This window comes from Mesoplodon mirus, assembly GCF_964341445.2.
Source record: "Mesoplodon mirus genome assembly, chromosome: 2".
Classification (NCBI taxonomy): Eukaryota; Metazoa; Chordata; class Mammalia; order Artiodactyla; family Ziphiidae; genus Mesoplodon; species Mesoplodon mirus.
In genome coordinates, this window is record NC_138977.1 from 201,720,341 (window position 1) to 201,740,588 (window position 20,248).

The 20,248-nt window shown below is 41.5% G+C and overlaps 1 protein-coding gene across 1 annotated transcript; it reads right to left on the reverse strand.

The window, feature by feature from the left end:
• Positions 1–2,117: 2,117 nt before the first annotated feature.
• COX15 (cytochrome c oxidase assembly homolog COX15) lies at positions 2,118–20,202 on the reverse strand. The gene is made up of 9 exons (XM_082635842.1): positions 20,019–20,202; positions 18,616–18,806; positions 16,500–16,622; positions 16,032–16,218; positions 14,020–14,187; positions 11,875–11,956; positions 9,571–9,725; positions 7,924–8,037; positions 2,118–7,002 (listed from the first exon to the last, which is right to left on the reverse strand). Exons 1-9 carry the CDS (start codon positions 20,106–20,108, stop codon positions 6,871–6,873), a joined length of 1,242 nt encoding a protein of 413 aa, XP_082491968.1. The 5' UTR covers positions 20,109–20,202; the 3' UTR covers positions 2,118–6,870.
• Between the last annotated feature and the right edge of the window lie 46 nt (positions 20,203–20,248).

Sequence of the window (20,248 nt, forward strand, 5' to 3'; positions counted from 1 at the left end):
TGTCTCTTGTAACATTCTTTATTTTAAAGTCTATTTTATCTGATATGAGTATTGCTACTCCAGCTTTCTTTTGATTTCCATTTGCATGGAATATCTTTTTCCATCCCCTCACTTTCAGTCTGTATGTGTCCCTAGGTCTGAAGTGGGTCTCTTGTAGACAGCATATATATGGGTCTTGTTTTTGTATCCCTTCAGCGAGCCTGTGTCTTTTGGTTGGAGCATTTAATCCATTCACGTTTAAGGTAATTATCAATATGTATGTTCCTATTACCATTTTCTTAATTGTTTTGGGTTTGTTATTGTAGGTCCTTTTCTTCTCTTGTGTTTCCCACTTAGAGAAGTTCCTTTAGCATTTGTTGTAGAGCTGGTTTGGTGGTGCTGAATTCTCTTAGCTTTTGCTTGTCTGTAAAGCTTTTGATTTCTCCATCAAACCTGAATGAGATCCTTGCCGGGTAGAGTAATTTTGGTTGTACGTTCTTCCCTTTCATCACTTTAAATATGTCATGCCACTCTCTTCTGGCTTGTAGAGTTTCTGCTGAGAAATCAGCTGTTAACCTTAGGGGAGTTCCCTTGTATGTTATTTGTCGTTTTTCCCTTGCTGCTTACAATAATTTTTCTTTGTCTTTAATTTTTACCAATTTGATTACTATGTGTCTCGGCATGTTTCTCCTTGTGTTTATCCTGTATGGGACTCTGCGCTTCCTGGAGTTGGGTGGCTATTTCCTTTCCCATGATAGGGAAGTTTTCGACTATAATCTCTTCAAATATTTTCTTGGGTCCTTTGTCTCTCTCCTCTCCTTCTGGGACCCCTATAATGAGAATGTTGTTGCATTTAATGTTGTCCCAGAGGTCTCTTAGGCTGTCTTCATTTCTTTTCATTCTTTTTTCTTTATTCTGTTCCCCAGCAGCAAATTCCCCCATTCTGTCTTCCAGGTCACTTATCCGTTTTTCTGCCTCAATGATTCTGCTATTGATTCCTTCTAGTGTATTTTTCATTTCGGTTATTGTATTGTTCATTTCTGTTTGTGTGTTCTTTAATTCTTCTAGGTCTTTGTTAAACATTTCTTGCATCTTCTCAATCTTTGCCTCCATTCTTTTTCTGAGGTCCTGGAATATCTTCACTATCATTATTCTGAATTCTTTTTCTGGTAGGTTGCCCATCTCCACTTCATTTAGTTGTTTTTCTGGGGTTTTATCTTGTTCCTTCATCTGGTACATAGCCCTCTGCCTTTTCATCTTGTCTTTCTGTGAATGTGGTTTTTGTTCCACAGGCTGCAGGACTGTAGTTCTTCTTGCTTCTGCTGTCTGCCCTCTAGTGGATTAGGCTATCTAAGAAGCTTGTACAAGTTTCCTGATGGGAGGGACTGGTGGTGGGTAGAACTGGCTGTTGCTCTGGTGGGCAGATCTCAGTAAAACTTTAATCCAGTTGTCTGCTGATGGGTGGGGCTGGGTTCCCTCCTTGTTGGTTGTTTGGCCTAATGTGACCCAACACTGGTGCCTACCCTGGCTCTTTGGTGGGGCTAATGGTGGACTCATGGAGGGCTCACGCTGAGGAGTACTTCTCAGAACTTCTGCTGCCAGTGTCCTTATCCTCATGGTGAGACACAGCCACCCCCCACCTTTGCAGGAGACCCTCCAACACTAGCAGGTAGGTCTGGTTTAGTCTTCTATGGGGTCATTGCTCCTTCCCCTGGGTTCCGATGCACACACTACTTTGTGTGTGCCCTCCAAGCATGGAGTCTCTGTTTCGCCCAGTCCTGTCGAGGTCCTGTAATCAAATCCCGCTAGTCTTCAAAGTCTGATTCTCTAGGAATTCCTCCTCCTGTTGCCGGACCCCCAGGTTGGGAAGTCTGACATGGGGCTCAGAACCTTCACTCCAGTGGGTGGACTTCTGTGGTATAAGTGTTCTCCAGTTTGTGAATCATCCATCCAGCAGTTATGGAATTTGATTTTATTGTGATTGTGCCCCTCCTACCATCTCACTGTGGCTTCTCCTTTGTCTTTGGGTATGGGGTATCTTTTTTGGTGAGTTCCAGTGTTTTCCTGTCGATGATTGTTCAGCAGTTAGTTTTTTTGTGGAACGCGGGCCCCTCACTGCTCCAGCCTCTCCCATCGCGGAGCACAGGCTCCGGACGCGCAGGCCCAGCGGCCACAGCCCACGGGCCCAGCCGCCCAGCAGTACGCGGGATCCTCCCAGACCGGGGCACGAACCCGCGCCCCCCACATCGGCAGGCGTACCCCCAACCACTGCGCCACCAGGGAAGCCCCAGCAGTTAGTTTTGTTTCCGGTGGTCTTGCAAGAGAGAGTGAGAGCAGGTCTTTCTACTCCGCCATCTTGAACCAATCTCCAGAAAATGAGATTTTTAAAGCTGAGACTTTAGAGGTTTCTGGTTAACCCCCATGATTTTACATATGATGAAATTGACACCCAGAACAGTGGTAATACAATGAAATGATCATTGACAGAATCTTCTGCAAGACTGTGTGTTTCAACACAGTATATATAATACAGCTGACTGCAACTAGCCATGCACAGTCTTTATAACTGCTTCTGATATTCATTTGTGATTGCTCACATTTAGGAATAAAATATGAAAGAAATGCTTTGTTAAAAATAGTATCAGGTTTTCACTACATCCATTCTAGCTTCTTTATTTCTTTCAATAATTTAAAATTTTAGACATCTCTTTTTTAAACAATTTGCTTAATTTTGTACAATTTTCTTAACCACAGCATCCAAGCAATTCATGTTATAGTTACAATCTAAATTATTTAAGATATAAATGTTTATTAGAGCTACCTCATTAAGGAACTTGGTTGTAATTATTGGGCAGTTCCTAGACTCCCTTACAGAAACAGAGTGCTGTTTCTTCTTGCTGTTTCTAGACTTCTTTTCAAACGAATTCAGAACTAGCATCTAATTTCCCTTTTTGCTGTAGTGTGATGAAACTTCAGTTGGAATTAAGAATTAAGGTAGAAGTAGCAGCAAATGTTTTAAATTCTCCTAAACTAGTCTCAGGTTATGCTAATTTCATAGTCCTGCCACTAGGGCCATGTGCTCTGACAAACGTGTGAGTATTTGTTGGTATTATAAAATATATTTGTTAAAAAATGAGGACTCTTTTTTTTAAATATCCGAATACACTTCCCTTGTATTATTACACGTTTCCCCCTAATATTTCATTATTTCTCAGTACCATTATTAGAGGGACAGAGGAGGAATACATCCATTGACCATTTTGTTTCTCTGGAAGTCTGAGCAATAATACCATTTTATTTGTAAAATTGAATCATTACCCGTACTTTTAAAGGGTTTTCTACTTTTAAAATGTATTCAATCGTTGCTTGCCATTTTTATAAAGACCAAAATTGAAAAAAATTTCAGACTCACAGGATGATTATAGCCACGTATGCATCGCTTCAGGCAAGCTGAGCCTCTCCTTTTTAAGTAGTGCAGCCACTCATAAGCCCTGTGGCAGCCTACCGCTCCTCTCCACTCTCCACTTTTCCAGTGTAAAGTAGCCCTGATACCTTCCTAAGCAGCCTCTCCTACAGAGCACCTGCCAGAGTTTAGCCTGTAAAGACTGCTGATGGTGAAGGCTCTGGCCCTAATTAGCTTCATAAAAATCTTTCTCTGCGAGCAAGGATCCCAAACACTTTGATTTCTGGAATTTGTCATTATGTTGTGTTTGAAATTCTTATCCTATAATTCCCCTTTAGTTGCAGTCCTGAAGTATATGCCTTGTCTCCTCCATGATTTCTGCCTTGAGCATTGGATCCTGCAGTGTTGAAAGACATCTTTTTATTATGATCCACAACTAAAAACTCCCTTTTTGCTTTAAGAAACCAAAGGGTGCCTGCATGGCATCACTTTTGGAGGTTGCTAAGCTTGTATGTTTTTCTAACACTTCACATTAAATAATAGTTTTGCTGAACAGTTCTTGAAATTCTGATAAATACTGTTAAATCAGTGTTGAACAAAATGTGCAATGCATATTAGAGAGGGGACACATTCTTATGCAGGGATATGGGTATATATGTTATATATGCCAGTATACAACCCACCATTCATGCCAGGACTGGAAGGATTGCTGAAGATAAACTGGTTATCCTACTATTATGATCATCAGTGTTGGTCTTTGCAGCCAGCATCACTTTAGGCAGTGGCTAATTATTACCCCTAACAAAATCGACAGCATTTGTCAGTCTAAGTTAAAGACAAAGATATTCTGGGTTGATTAAGAAAGCCAGGTGTATTAATCTCCTTTGATGTTTTAAAAACAACTGACAGAATTGTTGAGAGACTTTTGAAAATATTAAGGGAAATCCATTTCATCTTCTAGGTATGATGACTTATTTTGAAAGCAGTGTCTGGGACATCAGTTTGTAATCATCCATTTTCCATTCATTCGTGCAATATTTGGTATGTGTCTGGTGCTGGGAATAATGCAAACAAAAATAATTCAGATAATATCCATTCACCAGGAGCTCATAGATGGGCATAATACAGTTATATCACTCAATGCAACCAGATCTGTTTTTCCAAACTTACTCATCTTTAATAAAAGAAACAATGAAGTACAACATCTGCAACTTAAACTTATTTAATTCATTCAGTGCTACTTTTTTGGAGTGAGCAGTAGCAGCATTAGCATGTGGTTCTTTGAGTTGGATCAGGCTGCCCTCTGCAGACTCCGTTATTAACTAAGAACAACCTTAATTTGGGGATCAGGAGATGATGGTATGGCAACCTGCCCCAGTGACTGCAGCTCCCCTTCTTTAGAGAATTCTATCTAGAAGAGGTGATACCCCATTAGCACACTAACAGGATCAACAAAGAAGATTAAATGAGATGATAGGGTGGGGTGGAAATTTGGAGGGAATGGGAATAAACTGGTCAAAACTTTCTAAGGTAACTAGGCTACTAAGGCCTAGGGCAGTGGTTCACAAACTCTGCACATCAGAATCACCTGGGGAATTCGCTTATTACTGCTTTCAGACACTGTGATTTAATTGGTCTTGGCTGAGGCTGGGGATAGGATTCTGAAAGATTCTAACATGAGAGAAGTTGGGAACCAGCTCCAGGGGGGCAGGACTTTTTAAGAATCAAACTGTCTAATTGTATTTTGCTAAGAACCATTTGAGAATGATACACTATTGGTCACACTGAAACCCAGACAATATTGGAGTTGAAAGGGAACTGAGATTATTAGTCCAGCGATTATACAGGGGCAAATCTTAGGTCATTTATGGCTCCCAGATCTGTTTAGCCTGCATAATGTTCTAAAAGACTTGAGCGCATTCACATAAAAATCTGGATGTATAGTTTCTTTGAAAAATCAGATCTGACAACTCCGGACCTGCGGAGCAGCAAGACGCCAGCACTCAGCAGTAGTGTAGTCCCTTATTCAGGCACCTGCTCTCCAGTTTGCCAGTCAGCACCAGCCTGACCCTAGTGGGCATTTGATTTGGTCCAATTGACTCTTGCCTTCTACAAAACTAAAAACTAACTTTCTGCAACTTTCACCCATGGCTCCCAGCTCTGCAGCACAAAGGAAGCTCATTCCTTCTTCTGCATGAAGGGGCTTCAACTTCTCAAGGGAAGGATTCTTGTTTTCTCTCTGAACGTTCTCCTCCAGCTGAATACCCCTAGTTCCTTCAAGTATTCCCTGTGTGAAACACGTTCTGGACTCCTCACCATCCTGGTCCCTTTGTCTGGATATATATCCTCCTTAAAAAATGTGGTACCCAGAGTGAGATGCAGCATTTGCACTGAGGTCTTCTGACCATGGCTGTGACACTTCTATTGATAAAATCTGAAACACCACTAATTTTTATCAGTGTCATCATATGGCTGGTTCATGTCGAGCCTGTGTCCAACTGAAGTCCCTCCCCTAAGTCTTTTTTACATAAAATGATAAGCCAGTTTTCTCTACCCCAAATTTATACAAGCTATTTATAATTTAAATGAAGATGCTACATTTATGACCTGTTTAATTTCATGATGGTGCCACTCTGGAACTATTTTGAGTTGTAACTGTCTTCTATTACATCAACAATGTTGGGTTGCTCCACTCTCAAATCTTTCTGATGCCTTCATTCAAATTGCTGATTTAAAAGATAAAGTTGAATAAGAGCCCTGTGAAATATCAGTAGAGGCCAAAATCACACATTCATTAATCAACAATTTGTTTAAATACCTGAATAGATGTCCATGTACTACACCATCAAGGCCATATTTTTCTTATCCATGAGGCTGTTGAGAAACCCTTTCAGGAACTGATTTATACTGTATTCCATTCATCTCACCTAGTAATGTAACAGCCCTATCTCAGGAGGAACTAGGTTAGTGCTTTCCCCAGTTTTGAAAATCAGAACACTAGAAGACAGCAGCTATTTCTTGCTGAAGGCTATCTGGCTACTTCAGGGTATGCCAATCTATCCCTTTGAATCTTTACGTGATGGAAGTGAAGTTGAGTCCATAAAGAATTTCTACATAGGCAGAATCCAGGACTCAGGAGGTCAAGGAGACAGAGATTATGCATGTAGAACCAACAGCTTGTCAACTTTTAAGAATCCTGAGACAGAGCCTATTAAGAAGCAAATGACAGACAATTCTTTCTCTACATTAAATCCGATTTTCAACACAAAAAGTAATGGATTTAAAAAGGAACCTTTAGCATAACCATACTTAATGACTTTCTTGATTCAGTGACTGTCCCAAAAACAGGCAAACAATTTACATAACTTGACCAATTTGGAAACTGCTTGGAATGCCAAGGTCATCCTCTCAGAAAAGCTCAAGTTCTTGTGTTCTCTGATAATCTCTCAAAAGCACAGTTTCAGTCCTAGGAAGCTGATCCTTGAGAATTATTTTGGGACTCTTCGGAGTTCATTCATGAGCCAAAGGGCAACACTGAGCACAGCCAGGGAGCCCGACTGGTGAGTGGCAGCCAAAGGAGTTGGGACGTACATCAGCAGAGTACTAATCCCCAAGCCCACCTGTTACAAAGGAAAGAAAGCAGTAAGCCAAGTAGGAACCACATATTCAGAGCTGAAATGACTGGCATGGATAACCAGATACACAAATCCTCCACATTCTCCCATCAGAATGTTACAAAATATATTGTTAAATTTCACAAGTAGACTTAAAACAAAGGAAATTCAAACAAATTAGATAAACCTAAAATTCCTTTTAATTATCCTTCATCTAGCCCAGTTCTCCTCCCCAAAGGTAGCCACTGTTACCAGTTTCTACACACCTATACTTTTGTATACATGTTTATAGAAAAACAGCTTGGTGCTTTTAAAAAAATATATTGTTCTGTCACTTGCTTTTTTTCACTTAATGTATGTCTTGAGATCTTATTATTTTAAACTACAGTACAGTATTGCACAGTATGGATATACCATAGATGTTTATTTAGGCTGTTTCCAATTTTTCACTATCACAGTAATTCCACAATGAATTTCCTTGGACAGGGCAGGCATTAATAAGTCAATATGCTTGATGAAAGGACTAAACACTTAACACTTCAAAAGATATTGCCAAACGCCCACTAAAAAGAGCTATACCAACTCATGCTCTCGCTAAGAATATACAAAGGTATCCCTTTTCCTATACCCATGCCAACATCTGCTTACCTTTTTTTTTTCTTTTGTTTCCAATCTGACAGGTACAAAATGGCACACATTGCTTTAATTTGTTCCTCTCTGATCACAGGTGAGGCTAAACAGCTTCTCATATTTATTGGCCATTCTTCATTCCTCTTGTGAGAATTGCGTATTAATATCCTTTACTTAGTTTCTGGTTGTTAACCTTTTAGTCTACTATAAATATTGAAAATATTTTCTCCTAGTCTGTTACCTTTCTTTTTAAATTTTGTTTTGGGGACACCTTCAGAACAAAAGAGTGGTTTATACCTGTGTGTATGCCAAAGCTAGCAGAGTCACTGCTGCTATCTTGGTCCTTCGAGGAAGGGGAATTCTCCGGGAGAGGAAGTAGAGTGCTGTAATGGCAGCAACTGAAGTGATTCCCTGCAGGGAGGAAAGAGCCTCATCAAGTGCCAGGAAGAAATGTCCCACCCTCCTGGTTTCTGCTCACCTTACAGGTAACTCCACCAGATCCACTGAATAACCACTAAGCACTTTCCCCTCCCAGGCAGAGAACCACCTGATTACTCCTCCTCCGCTTCTTCCACGCTCCTCTTCTGTCTGCCACTTCAATGCCAACCAGGCATGGCTCCACCTAAAGTTTCTGCACGTACCACTTTATACACACTTACTCTCAGCAATCTTATCCACCTTCCAATGTGGGTGTCCCCCAGGTGTGGCCCTCAGTTTTTAAATTATTCTTGTCATCCTTATCCCTAATTTTATCTCTACTCCAATCCTGTATTTTTAAAACAGGGCTAACACCAGCACATGAAGGTTATTGTTTCCCTGGGCTGTGGCTAGAGGAGGTGGTGGTGCTGCCAGCGAGGGCTGAAAATGATCTGAAGTCTCCTTTTCATTTCCACCTCTTCAGAAAGAGGGTCTGCAGCTGGCAGGAGGGTTTCCATCCCCCTTCCATGATGTCAAGCAGAATGTTTTTCTATCACTTTCTATACCAGTTTCATTTCTTTTCCTTTTCAGAGCTGTCCACGATGACAATTTCAACCAGACCTGACTTATTCCAAAATGCTGTGCGGCAGTGGGGACTGAGCCCACACAAGGTAACTTGCCCAAGCCCCGGCGTCCCATCTGGGTATGAGGCCCCTGGGCCTCTCTCTGGGTGCACTACTATCATCTCACTCTCAACGTACCCCAGTCTGATGACATCCTCTGTCTCTAGCTCAACGCTCCTTCCAATAGTCCCACTTCTCCTGGTGCGTTTTAAACATGCCACAGAAGAAACTCTGGGATCTCCCGTGATCCTTCTTTCCCTTTATTCCTGCAGCCAGTCGTCCGTTCCCTACAACCTCTCTCAGATTCACCAAGCTTCTCCAGTCCCAGTCCCACCATTAGCCCTGAAGCCCGTCACTCTCACGGCATTACTATACAGTAGCACTACTGCCTCCCGGGGCTCCCTGCTGCTCATCTCTCCCTGCTCCAATTTAGCGTGCCCAGGCCACCAAGCTGATCTTACAGCAGGCCCTTAATAAATATTGGCTTAAATAAAATGAGTATTTATGATGCTCTTGGCTCCTTGGGGTCTTGGTTCGGCCCTGACAGCTGTGTGTTCAGCAACCACCGTCTTGTACTCTCTTCTCTACTCAGCCTCATTTTTGCTAAAATGACTCTCCTATGCATGTGCAGGATTGAGGGGAGTTATCATTTGCCAGATGATAAAAGGCATATTTGAATCTTTCAGAAGGTGGCAGTATCCTGAAAGTCAGAATTTGGCTAGAGGGGTGTGGGTGATTAAGACAAAAACGTCCCATCAGAAAACTGGTACTAAATTTCTTCTAAAAAGAAAAGGAAATCTAATTCCCACTCTACCGTCTCAGTGTTGCCATCAGTGCTCAGACGCCGTAGAGCCGGGAAGAGGCTCCCTGTGCTTAGTAGCCAGTCACCACCAGCCAGACTTACCAGAATCCGGTGATCAAACTGCACCGTGGTGGGATTCTCGAAAACATTCCTCAGGAGAGGGGAGAAGGTAAAGAGATCCTCTGGGATCCAAGATTCTCCCATCTTGGGGAAGGAGTTGTAAACAAGCCCAGCATCCAGCCCTGCCACAAAAGCCCCTGTATTCCAAGGTAAAAAGTATTTATTAAAATGAAAGAAAGAAGAGATCAAAGATCAAATACTAGTTGTTGTTGTTTTTTTTTTGCGGTACGTGGGCCTCTCACCGCTGTGGCCTCTTCCGCTGCAGAGCACAGGCTCTGGACACGCAGGCAGCGGCCATGGCTCACAGGCCCAGCTGCTCCGCGGCATGTGGGATCCTCCCGGACCAGGGCACGAACCCATGCCCCCTGCATCGGCAGGCGGACTCCCAACCACTGCGCCCCAGGGAAGCCCCAAATACTAGTTCTGACACAGAAAATGTTTATTATCCCAGAGTTAGACAAAAGGAATAGTCAGAGAATAGAAAGATCAGTAGCACAGGTTCTCAAACGGAATATATATCACAATCACCACGGAAACTTAAAAAAAAAACCCCAAAAAACGCTGCATCCTTACCTATTCCCACCCCAAGATTCTGGCATGCCTCCCCTAGAGGGGTGGACTAGAAGCTCTAGAGGAGGCATATTAGTTTAGAAAAGTTCCCTTAGTGCTTGTGATGTCCTGCTTACCTCCCCAACTGAGAACTACTCATCTATTCTGGAACTAGTTAATTTACTCCTTCACTTCCTCAAGTCTCCACTCAAATGTCACCTTATCAAAGAGATCTCCCCAGTTATCCTATACTGCATAAGATAGCCCTCCCCCACCCCACCTCTATCCCCTTATCTTGCTTTATTTTTCTTCGAAGCACCAAACATTATCTGACATGTTATGTTTTGTTGTTTATTATCTGTCTTCCTCAAGTGCTCAAAAAAATCTTATAAACTAAATCCTGGGTAAACACACAAAGAAGGTATCCATGAATTTAATGGATGACTGATCCATTACTTATGATCAAAGATTCAGGTATGTTAAATCACATTCCTTATTTTTATAAATGGCATTTATAAAGTCAAAATTCATGTTCTTCCACCAAAAAAGGGGAGGAGGCTTGGGTGGATCACTGGTTTGATGGTTTTATTTAGAGCTGTGCTGTCCAATCAAACTTTCTAAGATGATGGAAATGTTCTATATCTGTCATCCATCCAATACAATGGCTGCTAGCCACCCACGTGGCTACTGAGCACTTGAAATGTGGCTAATGTGAATGAGAAACTAAACTTTGAATTTTATTTACTTTTAAGTAACTTAAGTTTAAATAGTCACACGAGGCTACTGATAATTGTATAGGGCAGTTCCAGAGTAAGAGAGGTAGAGGTGTGATTTAAAGAATGATAAAGATCTGTGTTAGTCTCTTTGCCCCAGTAAACTCCCCATCTAAGGCCATCTTTGAGGACAGGCTTTTGTCGGACCCATCTTGGTGTAGTGTAATAATAACAATAATGTCGGGACTTCCCTGGTGGCGCAGTGGTTAAGAATCTGCCTGCCAATGCAGGGGGCATGGGTTCGATCCCTGGTCCAGGAAGATCCCACATGCTGCGGAGCAACTAAGCCCATGAGCCACAACTACTGAAGCCCACGCACCCTACAGCCTGGGCACCGCAACTACTGAAGTCCGCGCGCTCTAGGGCCCACGTGCTGCAACTACTGAAGCCCGCATACCTAGAGCCTATGCTCTGCAACAAGAGAAGCCACTGCAATAAGAAGCCCGCGCATTGCGACGAAGAGTAGCCCCTGCTAGCCGCAACTAGAGAAAGCCCACGCGCAGCAACAGAGACACAACGCAGCCAAAAAAAAAAATAATAATAACAATAATGTTTATATAATAACAACAGCTAACACTTACATAGCCTTTGCTACATGTGAGGTGCTAAGCACTTCACATATATTACTCAAACTATTATCATCTTCCCCATTTTATAGATGAGGTCATGAAGCCCAGAGAGGTTACATAGCTTGTCCAAGGTCATGTAGTTCACAAGTGGTAAAGCCAGGATTTGAACCTAGACAGTCTGGATCCAGATAGATACTCAATATTTTTGTTCAACTAACTGGAAAGCAGGATTTGGGGAAGGGAGGAAGGAATAGAAAACAAGAGGATGAAGATGGTGGTATATGATAGAGGCAGGTATGAAAAGGAAATATAAAGATACAGGAGGAAAGCATTAGGCAAGAAATCCCACCTGATGTGGAATGAAGCTAGGCCAACTTTGATAAGAAGAGTCCTACCTGAGAGAGCTGTAAGGAACACCAGGCCTGCAGTTCCATGAGCAAATCGTCTCAACCTCAGGAGTTGACGCGTTTCAGGCAACTAAACAAGAAAAGAAAATCACACAGATAAACTGAATGCAGGAACTATGAAAGGCAGCAAAGATCTCCAAAGCCAAACCCCAGAGACCATCTGAGGTCAGATCTCCTCTGACCCCTAGACTAGGTTAAGTACTCCCAGTAGATATTCTATTTTATTCTATCTAAATTTTATTAAATTTATACATTTACTATTTGTCTTCCCTGCTATCTTGTAAGTTTTGTGAAGGCAGGAACTGCCATCTGACTTGCTTATTATAGTAATCCTAGCCCAGTAGTTGGCATATAGGTATTCAATATATATCTGTTCAGTAACTGAATGATCTGCATTGTTCACGGGAAAATACTTCACCATGGTTAAAGTGATGTGACTTAAGGTACAGAACTGGATTTTCATGCTGTGTGTAATAATTCATGTTTAGCAAATATAATCAGAATCAAAACTGCACAAAATGCCTAGAGTAGAGATTCTTGCATTTAGTGTTTTGGGTAAAGCCAAAATTTGTTTTTATTTCTACTGTAGCCGACTTGTGATAATAATCAGTGAATCAACAAATATTTAGTAAGAACTTTATACACAGATAACCATAAAGATACAAAGGAAAGTCAGAGTGCTGCCCTCAAATGATTTACAATCTAGTATGTGAAGAGTTAGGCATCATTACTAAGATTTTGCAGGACAGTATATCAGCACTGTCCATTGGAATTTTCTGTGATGATGGAAATGTTCTATTATCTGTGCTGTCTAATATATGGCTAATGAGGATTTAAAATGAGGCTAGAGCAACTGAAAAATTTTTTTAAGTTAATTTTATTTAAAGTTTAAGTCGATAACAAGTTTGTTTATATAGTTAATTTTATTTAATTTTAACTAGAATTTAAATAGCCACATGTGGCTAGTAGCCACTGTGCTGGACAGCACAGTTCTATGTGGTTGACTAGCATCTCAAATCCTTTCTGTAATTAGTGCAGAATATAAATAAACAAAAAGAGAAAAATAATTAATAATTAAAAAGTCATTGGTAATCTTTAAGAGTACCATTCGGTGGAGAGTATTTAGGAGAGTGTGGGCATGTGTGTAAGTGTGGAGGTGAATGTGTGGCTGGGTATATATAGGGGTGGGTGGGGAAGCCAGATGACAAGAATTGGAAAACAAGAATGGGTTGTCAGGATGTACAGCTACAGATGTAGTCAATTCATTTTAGATGTCTGGCTTTGAAAGTAAGAAGAACAGGAACTACTCAGGTGTGGATTATCTACTATACCAATGTTTCAGCCCCACCTGGCTTCCCTGTGGGATGACTGCCAAGTCAACATCTCCTGTCCTTATTGGGATTCGGACCACTGGCTCCAAGTACCTACTGGATGATTCTATTTAAAAGTCCTACTATCATCCTAAACTTCACTCCATGAACAGGTTATCCAGGCTAACCATGACTTTAATACCTAAAATAATACTCATTTAAAAAATACCTAAAAAAAAAAAAAAACCCTAGTGTTTTCCTTTAATCAGCATACAGAGAAAATACTTTTAAGCAAGATCACTACGGTTTACTATTTTGTGAGATTTGCTGAATGGTAGGGTCCCCATATAAAGAACAAACAACTCAACGTCACTCTTGTACACCACTAAAGGTCTACAAATAGCTCTCGTTCTGGTCTTCCTCACCTCTCCATCCATCATCCCTCTGGGAGTCAGAAATAAAGTGGTTGGGGTATCTCTTGTTGTTGGTACTCTTTCCTTTTTCTAAAATTCATCTTTTCATCTTTCTTGATAGGCAATGCTGACAAAATATTTGGCACCTATACTAATTCTCCTTTGAATAAGCTGCTCCAGCCCAAAAGAATAACTGCAGTTTTTACTTTGCCGTCCCAAAGCTATCCAGAGTCCCAAAGTTCAATGTTTCTCTAAACTTTGGTTATATCTAGCTTCTGGTAAAACTGATAGGTGTTACTAAGGGAATGCATGCATTTTGACAAATAACTTCCCATTAGTACCAGAATTTCCATTTCTCTGACCCTGGCAGCATCTGTACAGATGTGGTAGACAATACAGACTGACTTCACCTTGTGCTGAGGTAGCAGCAGTGAAAGCGAGGTCCACAAGCTGACGCAGTAAAGCACAAGGGCCGATCCCAGGTGGGCGGCAAGGCGGTACTGACTGACCCGAGGGATGTCATGGGAATCTGGTTTCTCTGCTAAGCCACTTTTCACCATATACCATCCCAACAGGCCCTGCAACCAAAAAGAGAAGAGGCAAACAAAACAAGGTTGAAGCTGTTTATTCAACTTTACTCTCTGAGAAAGTGAGTACTCCTACCTGACTCCTCCTTTCCATACCCTCCCATATCCCCAGTATCCCAGGAATCAAGACCTACCCAATTTCCACATACAGCACCAAAAATACTTCACCACTGTTTAGAATAACATTTTATTGAAGTAGAAGCCAAATATAGAAAAGTACACAAAAGTGTATTTGGGCAAAAGCTTACAAATACTTGGCATAATTTAACATTATGTAAACCAGTGAAATATGAAAGTAAAAAGACATTTTGATTTTACAAAAACTAGATGCTTTGGAGAAACCTCACAAAGGTAACTGCTTAAAAACAATTACTGTCATGTTAGGTGGAAAAAGACAATTATAAAGGTTTGGGGGGACGTCATAAAAATCTATAAGGCTTTTCAGGCAAATTGGTTTGCAAGTGTCTAAATTTCTATTCCTCTTTTAAAAAATGGTAATGAAAGTACATGTTTAAGTTGAAAAGTTTAAGGTATGTATTATTATTCTATGATTCCCTGTTTTAACTGACTTTTTCAAGTAACCAAACAACTGTCAGCTCTAGTCATATCAGATAAGGTACCCTTTCACCCTGACTCTCCCCAGCCAATAATCATGTTTAAAGAGGTGGGAGAATCCCACCTTTTCTAAATATATACTCCTCAGGAAGTCTTTTTGGGTATTTCTTTCCCCCTTCAAGACTACCCTACATGTTCTAATGATCGTGATTTCATCTGCACAGGACACTGGAAGATGAGGGAGTATACAGTGTGATTTGCCAGCCCTCACTTTCCTCCTCCCATAATCCTATCTTGCCATCTTCAAATTTTTGCCTCCCTGGAAGTCTATCTTAAGTAGGTTTTATTTTTCTTTTTAATTCTGAAACAAACTTTCACTTTGTTTCATCAATCCTTCCTAGTTTCTATTAGATTTTTATTAATGTCTAACTCTTTATTATCTTTTTCTATCACCTTTATTTTGTCTCTTACATCTCCCTCCTTAATTCCTTTTCATTGGTTCGTATTCTTACCACTTGGAGTTAAATCAACCAATTAGCTTCCTCTTGATCAAATTTTGGTATTTCTTTGATGCTCTGAGACTCTCCCTTAGGGCCTGTATACCTTGACCCAAATACTCACATATGTCTTCTCTAACACTCCTTTCCTTGGCTCTCAGGCTTCCCTAACCCCTTAACTGTGGGAGTCATTCAAAGCCCTTTTCCTTAAGAAAAGAGAGAAGTTCAACTTATATAATTTTAATCACCATTTATACTTTCAGCTCTCAGCTACATCTGTATTCTAAGATTCTTCATCCCACAGAATGTTTCTCTCTTCTGGAATTTCCCTATTTGCTTCTATAGCCATTCTAGCATAGGGATCCCACTTCCCCATAGAGCAGGCAAGTTAGAAAAAGGGAGGATACAAGAACCCAGGAAGAAAGCCATGATGGAAAAGAAACTCCAATTCTTGTGACATAAAAACATATTTACTCAGTGCTTCCTGATTCCAGGCACTACTCTAAGCACTTGACATGCATGATCTCACTTAATATTCACAGAACCTAAGTGGTAGGTTCTATTATTATCCCCATTTACAGGTAAGGAAAGCACAGCCTACAGAGGTTAGACAACATGCCCTACTAAGTGACAGAGCTGGGCCTTGAAACCAGGCCTGTGACACTAAAATCCATGCTCTTACCCACTTTGTTACACTGTTTCAAAGATTACTTCATTAAAAACAATGCCAACTTGGAGGCTCCTGAGAACATCTCTGGTTTCCCAAACTTGAGTAAATCTCACCTGGAAGCAAACTAAACCACAGAGGGCAAGAACACGTCCTTTCAGGCCACGGGTGAGCCAGCCCTTTCTCCAAAAGTAGGCAGCAGGCAGGATGTATGCGAGGCCTACAAGGCGACCCCACATTCGGTGCGAGTACTCCATGTACCAGATGAACTTGAATTCTGCCAACGTCATATCATGATTCAAGCTGGGTGAAAAGGGACGTCAAAAATAAGAAAGAGAAAAAAGTTCATCTAATTTTTATTTCCTGATAGAATGTAGGAACATTCTCGATTTTAAAGCTTGACTGGTCTGCCCTCTTCCTCATCGGCCACCTCAGAATCACTTTGGAATTGGAGGTTTAGAGTAGGGAGCTCACTAAACATAACTGAACCAAATATCGAAAAATAATGGAACCTAAACATTCTAAAATGTTTAAATAAGCAAAAGATTGCGTGGGAAGTTTACCCGATTTTCTATAATACTTACATTTTAAATTCTGGAAACTGCTGATATTTTTGGAATTCTGCTTCCCATTCTTCTTGGCTTGTAGGTGGCTTCATCTCCTTTATTAAATGCCAATCTACCATTGAGAGGCCAGACTCTGTCAACCTTAAGATAGGAAAGAAATTTGAGTGTATTAAACTTGAGTGTGTATATGTGTGTGCACCACACTGGATTATTCATAAATGGTTTACAGCAGCAAGTGGATCTGAACTTTACCCCTATAAAGGTAAACACATCGTTTCATCGTTTCCTCTTTTGACAACTTGCTGTCTTCTTACTGCTTAGAATTTTGTCAGAAGCAGCTGCTATCAGGTACAAATTTCTTTACTCCTTGTACTATTTCATTAAACTCTCCTTACTTCTTTCGCTAGCATTCCTTGACAGATAAAACCAACCCTTAGACGAAAGAAATGTGTCCTAAATGCATAACCCATATTATTTTTTTAAATTAATTAATTAATTAATTTTTTGGCTGCGTTGGGTCTTCGTTGCTGCGCGCAGGCTTTCTCTAGTTGCGGCGAGTGGGGGCTACTCTTGGTTGCAGAGCGCGGGCTCTAGGTGCGTGAGCTTAGTCATGTGGCATGCGGGCTCAGTAGTCGTGGCTTGCGGGCTCTAGAGCGCAGGCTCAGTAGTTGTGGTGCACGGGCTTAGTTGCTCCGTGGCATGTGGGATCTTCCCGGACCAGGGCTCGAACCCGTGCCCCCTGCATTGGCAGGCAGATTCTTAACCACTGCACCACCAGGGAAGCCCCAACCAATATCATTTACACAGGGAGAAGAGACTGCTACAGATATAAATCGGTTTAGGTTATTGAGTGAATTTAAAGACAATACAACTCAAATTTGTTGCAGTTTCCCATAACAGCCTATATAACACATAGGTATTTTGAAATAAGGGCACAGGGAATGTGGAGAGAATTTGAGGAACACAAACTTTATTAACACTATAAAGTATTTTCACAAAAAGGGGTCAGGGTTCCAAAAGTAAAAAAGCTGATTTCTGGTCTGAGGCGGGAAATGTACAAGACAAACCTGGAACATCTTATCCAGAAAGCAAGGAATCAAAGGTTACTAGGGTCCTGTCAAAAAGACTCTGGAGCCAGTATGAGGAGGTTCCCACTGATGAAGATGGGACAATTTGGGCAAATCTCAGTACAATGGATTGAAACATATCAAATATATTTAAAACGAGGAGCTCCTAATACTTAAAAACTCACTTTATTGGTCACCTTTGGAGAGTGCTTGGGAACCAATTTCTTATTTTGAAAATTGGTAAATAAAAGGAAAGGAATCAAGTGTTTATCTTGCCTTTCCTAACACATTGTACCTTAGGATAACCAAATTGCTGATGAGAGAAAGTTTCTCTTTATAGAATAAAATACCTATTACAATTTTGCAACTCTAGTGAAATAATGTATTTAGGCAATGATCATCAATGGCTGTTGACATCTCTAACAGACACCAGATATTTATGAATGTTCTAATCACCTGTGAAGTATTTTGCCCCCTGCCCCCCAACCTGAATCGGATCAAGCAACAAGTGGTTTACAGGAAATACAGGGACAATGGACATGTTAAACAACATAAGTATGCAATCAGCAAAATCTAGACTGTGAGAAACTCCAAAAGGACAAATGACTTGGGTTTCTTCAACAACAAAAAAACTGCAAAGGGGGTGGGAGAGGTGGAGGGAGTAGAATCCAAATCTATAAAATCTCTTTATAGATTTAAGGAGACCTAAGAGGCATGCATAGGAACCAACTGAGAGGTATGGAACTTATCTGTACTTAATTCAAACAAACTGTACAAAAATTTTTGTGACAAATTTGAACTCTGATTGTAGGGGGCAATATACACAAACAATGCACAGCTAACAGGTAAGACCTGAACCAGTCTTTATGAAGGGCTTCTACTAGTAAAACCCTAAACTGTTCTAGGGCTGGGCAAGCCATCAGACCTGTTCCCTCTGTAGGCCTCAGTTTCTTCATACGTAAAATGAGGGAGCTAGATGAAATGATTTCTAATGTCCTTTGCCCCTCCGTCATCCTGCACTTTAATGATGACTCAAATAGCTGACTCACTATGAACAAACTACTCACCTAGTTACTCCACCAAGAATAACTGCTCCAGCCACTGTTCCACTGCAGACCAGGAGCCATCGGCCCACCACCCGCTCAGCAGCCTTTGAAGGATGGGACACTGTACCCCTTCCAGGTTGCAAAGCTACTTCAGAGATGGTGCTGTATTGCCCTGGCCTCAAGGGGCGCCTGATCCCACAGCTGCAACCACACTAAGGATCAAGACAGACAAATTACAACTGGAGAAAGAGGGAAAGGCTTCACTCCACTGCTACTCACACTCAATCTCTATCTGGTGTGGAGTACCCTGAATGGCCCCATTTCCACTGCTACTGCCCTGGTAAATTATCATCTCTTATCTGGACTACATCCACCCCCAACTGCCTCCAATCCATCCCCACACCACCTGAACCTTCTGGTCTCTGCATATTTCCCCCAGACTTAACTCTACACCTAAATATGGATTATTTTCTTTCTCCTATGGGTCTTTAAATATGATTTTTCTCTGACCGGGGCACTACTGGTCCCCTGACTGATAATATCTACTGCAGATCTCAGCTTAGATGTCACCTCCTCTAGGAAGTATTCCCAGACTCCCCCACATCTGCAATAGGTCACTCTCCCAGCACACTATACCTCTCCATCACACACTGTAATGTACCATTCAGTACACAGAGGTTTGTCTCCATCTCCCACTAAGCTATGAGCTGTGGGACAGCAATGTCTAGTCAGTCTGGCTCTTTCCCTCTTGCACACTTCGTTTCAAACACAGTTCCCTTACATAACAAGACCTAAATAAAGATTTGACAAATCAGTTACAAATGAATGAACTGAGCCTTCTTCTAAGGCAGGAAACTTTTGGTATTTTATCTTTTGCTTCCCAGTTCCTAACACACATTAATCACGCAATAATTATTAGTTCAGCGAATAGACGCCCTCTCCTGACTCTATCTCTAAGAGTCCAAACACCCATGTTTTCCCTATTCTGCTTCTAATTAACTAAGTAACTTTAGACAAGTTAAGCCTCAATTTACTTTTCTCTGTAGAATGGGGTTATAGTCCCTAGCCTATCCGGGAGCTTTGAGCAAAAATCAAATATATGGGTAAAAATCACTGAGCTTTTACTATGTGCCAAGCCTCTATGTATATTAAATTATTTAATACAACAACCCTTATGAAGTAGGTGCTATTATCCCCATTTTGCAGATGAATAAATTGAGGCACAGAAAGGTTACCCAACTTGGCTAATAGCCCACAGCTACTAAGTGGTAAGTCCAGATCCGAACTCAGGGGCCCTAGACATAAGTAAATGCGTCGTGAACTCCAAGGAGCTACGGAAACGTGACATGTGAGAATTATTAGCTCTGTCCTGGCCCTTTCACCCCATGCCAGCTTCCGCGACTCAGTCCGCTGCTGTGCGGTACCTGTGTTCTAGGCGCCGCCCCAGGAATCAAGAGCCGGAGACACGGGCTCCCCATCACTGCCTTTAAGGGCTGAAAGAGTAATCGCTGCATACTATGAACAGTGCACAACTGCCACCGCCACACTCCTGCACTCCCTGGTCTCCTTTCTCCGCCACCGACTGGAGAAGCACTACCGGGTCACGCAGAACGAGCCCCTCCTTTTCAGAAGGCCGGGGCGAGCAGTGACTGCG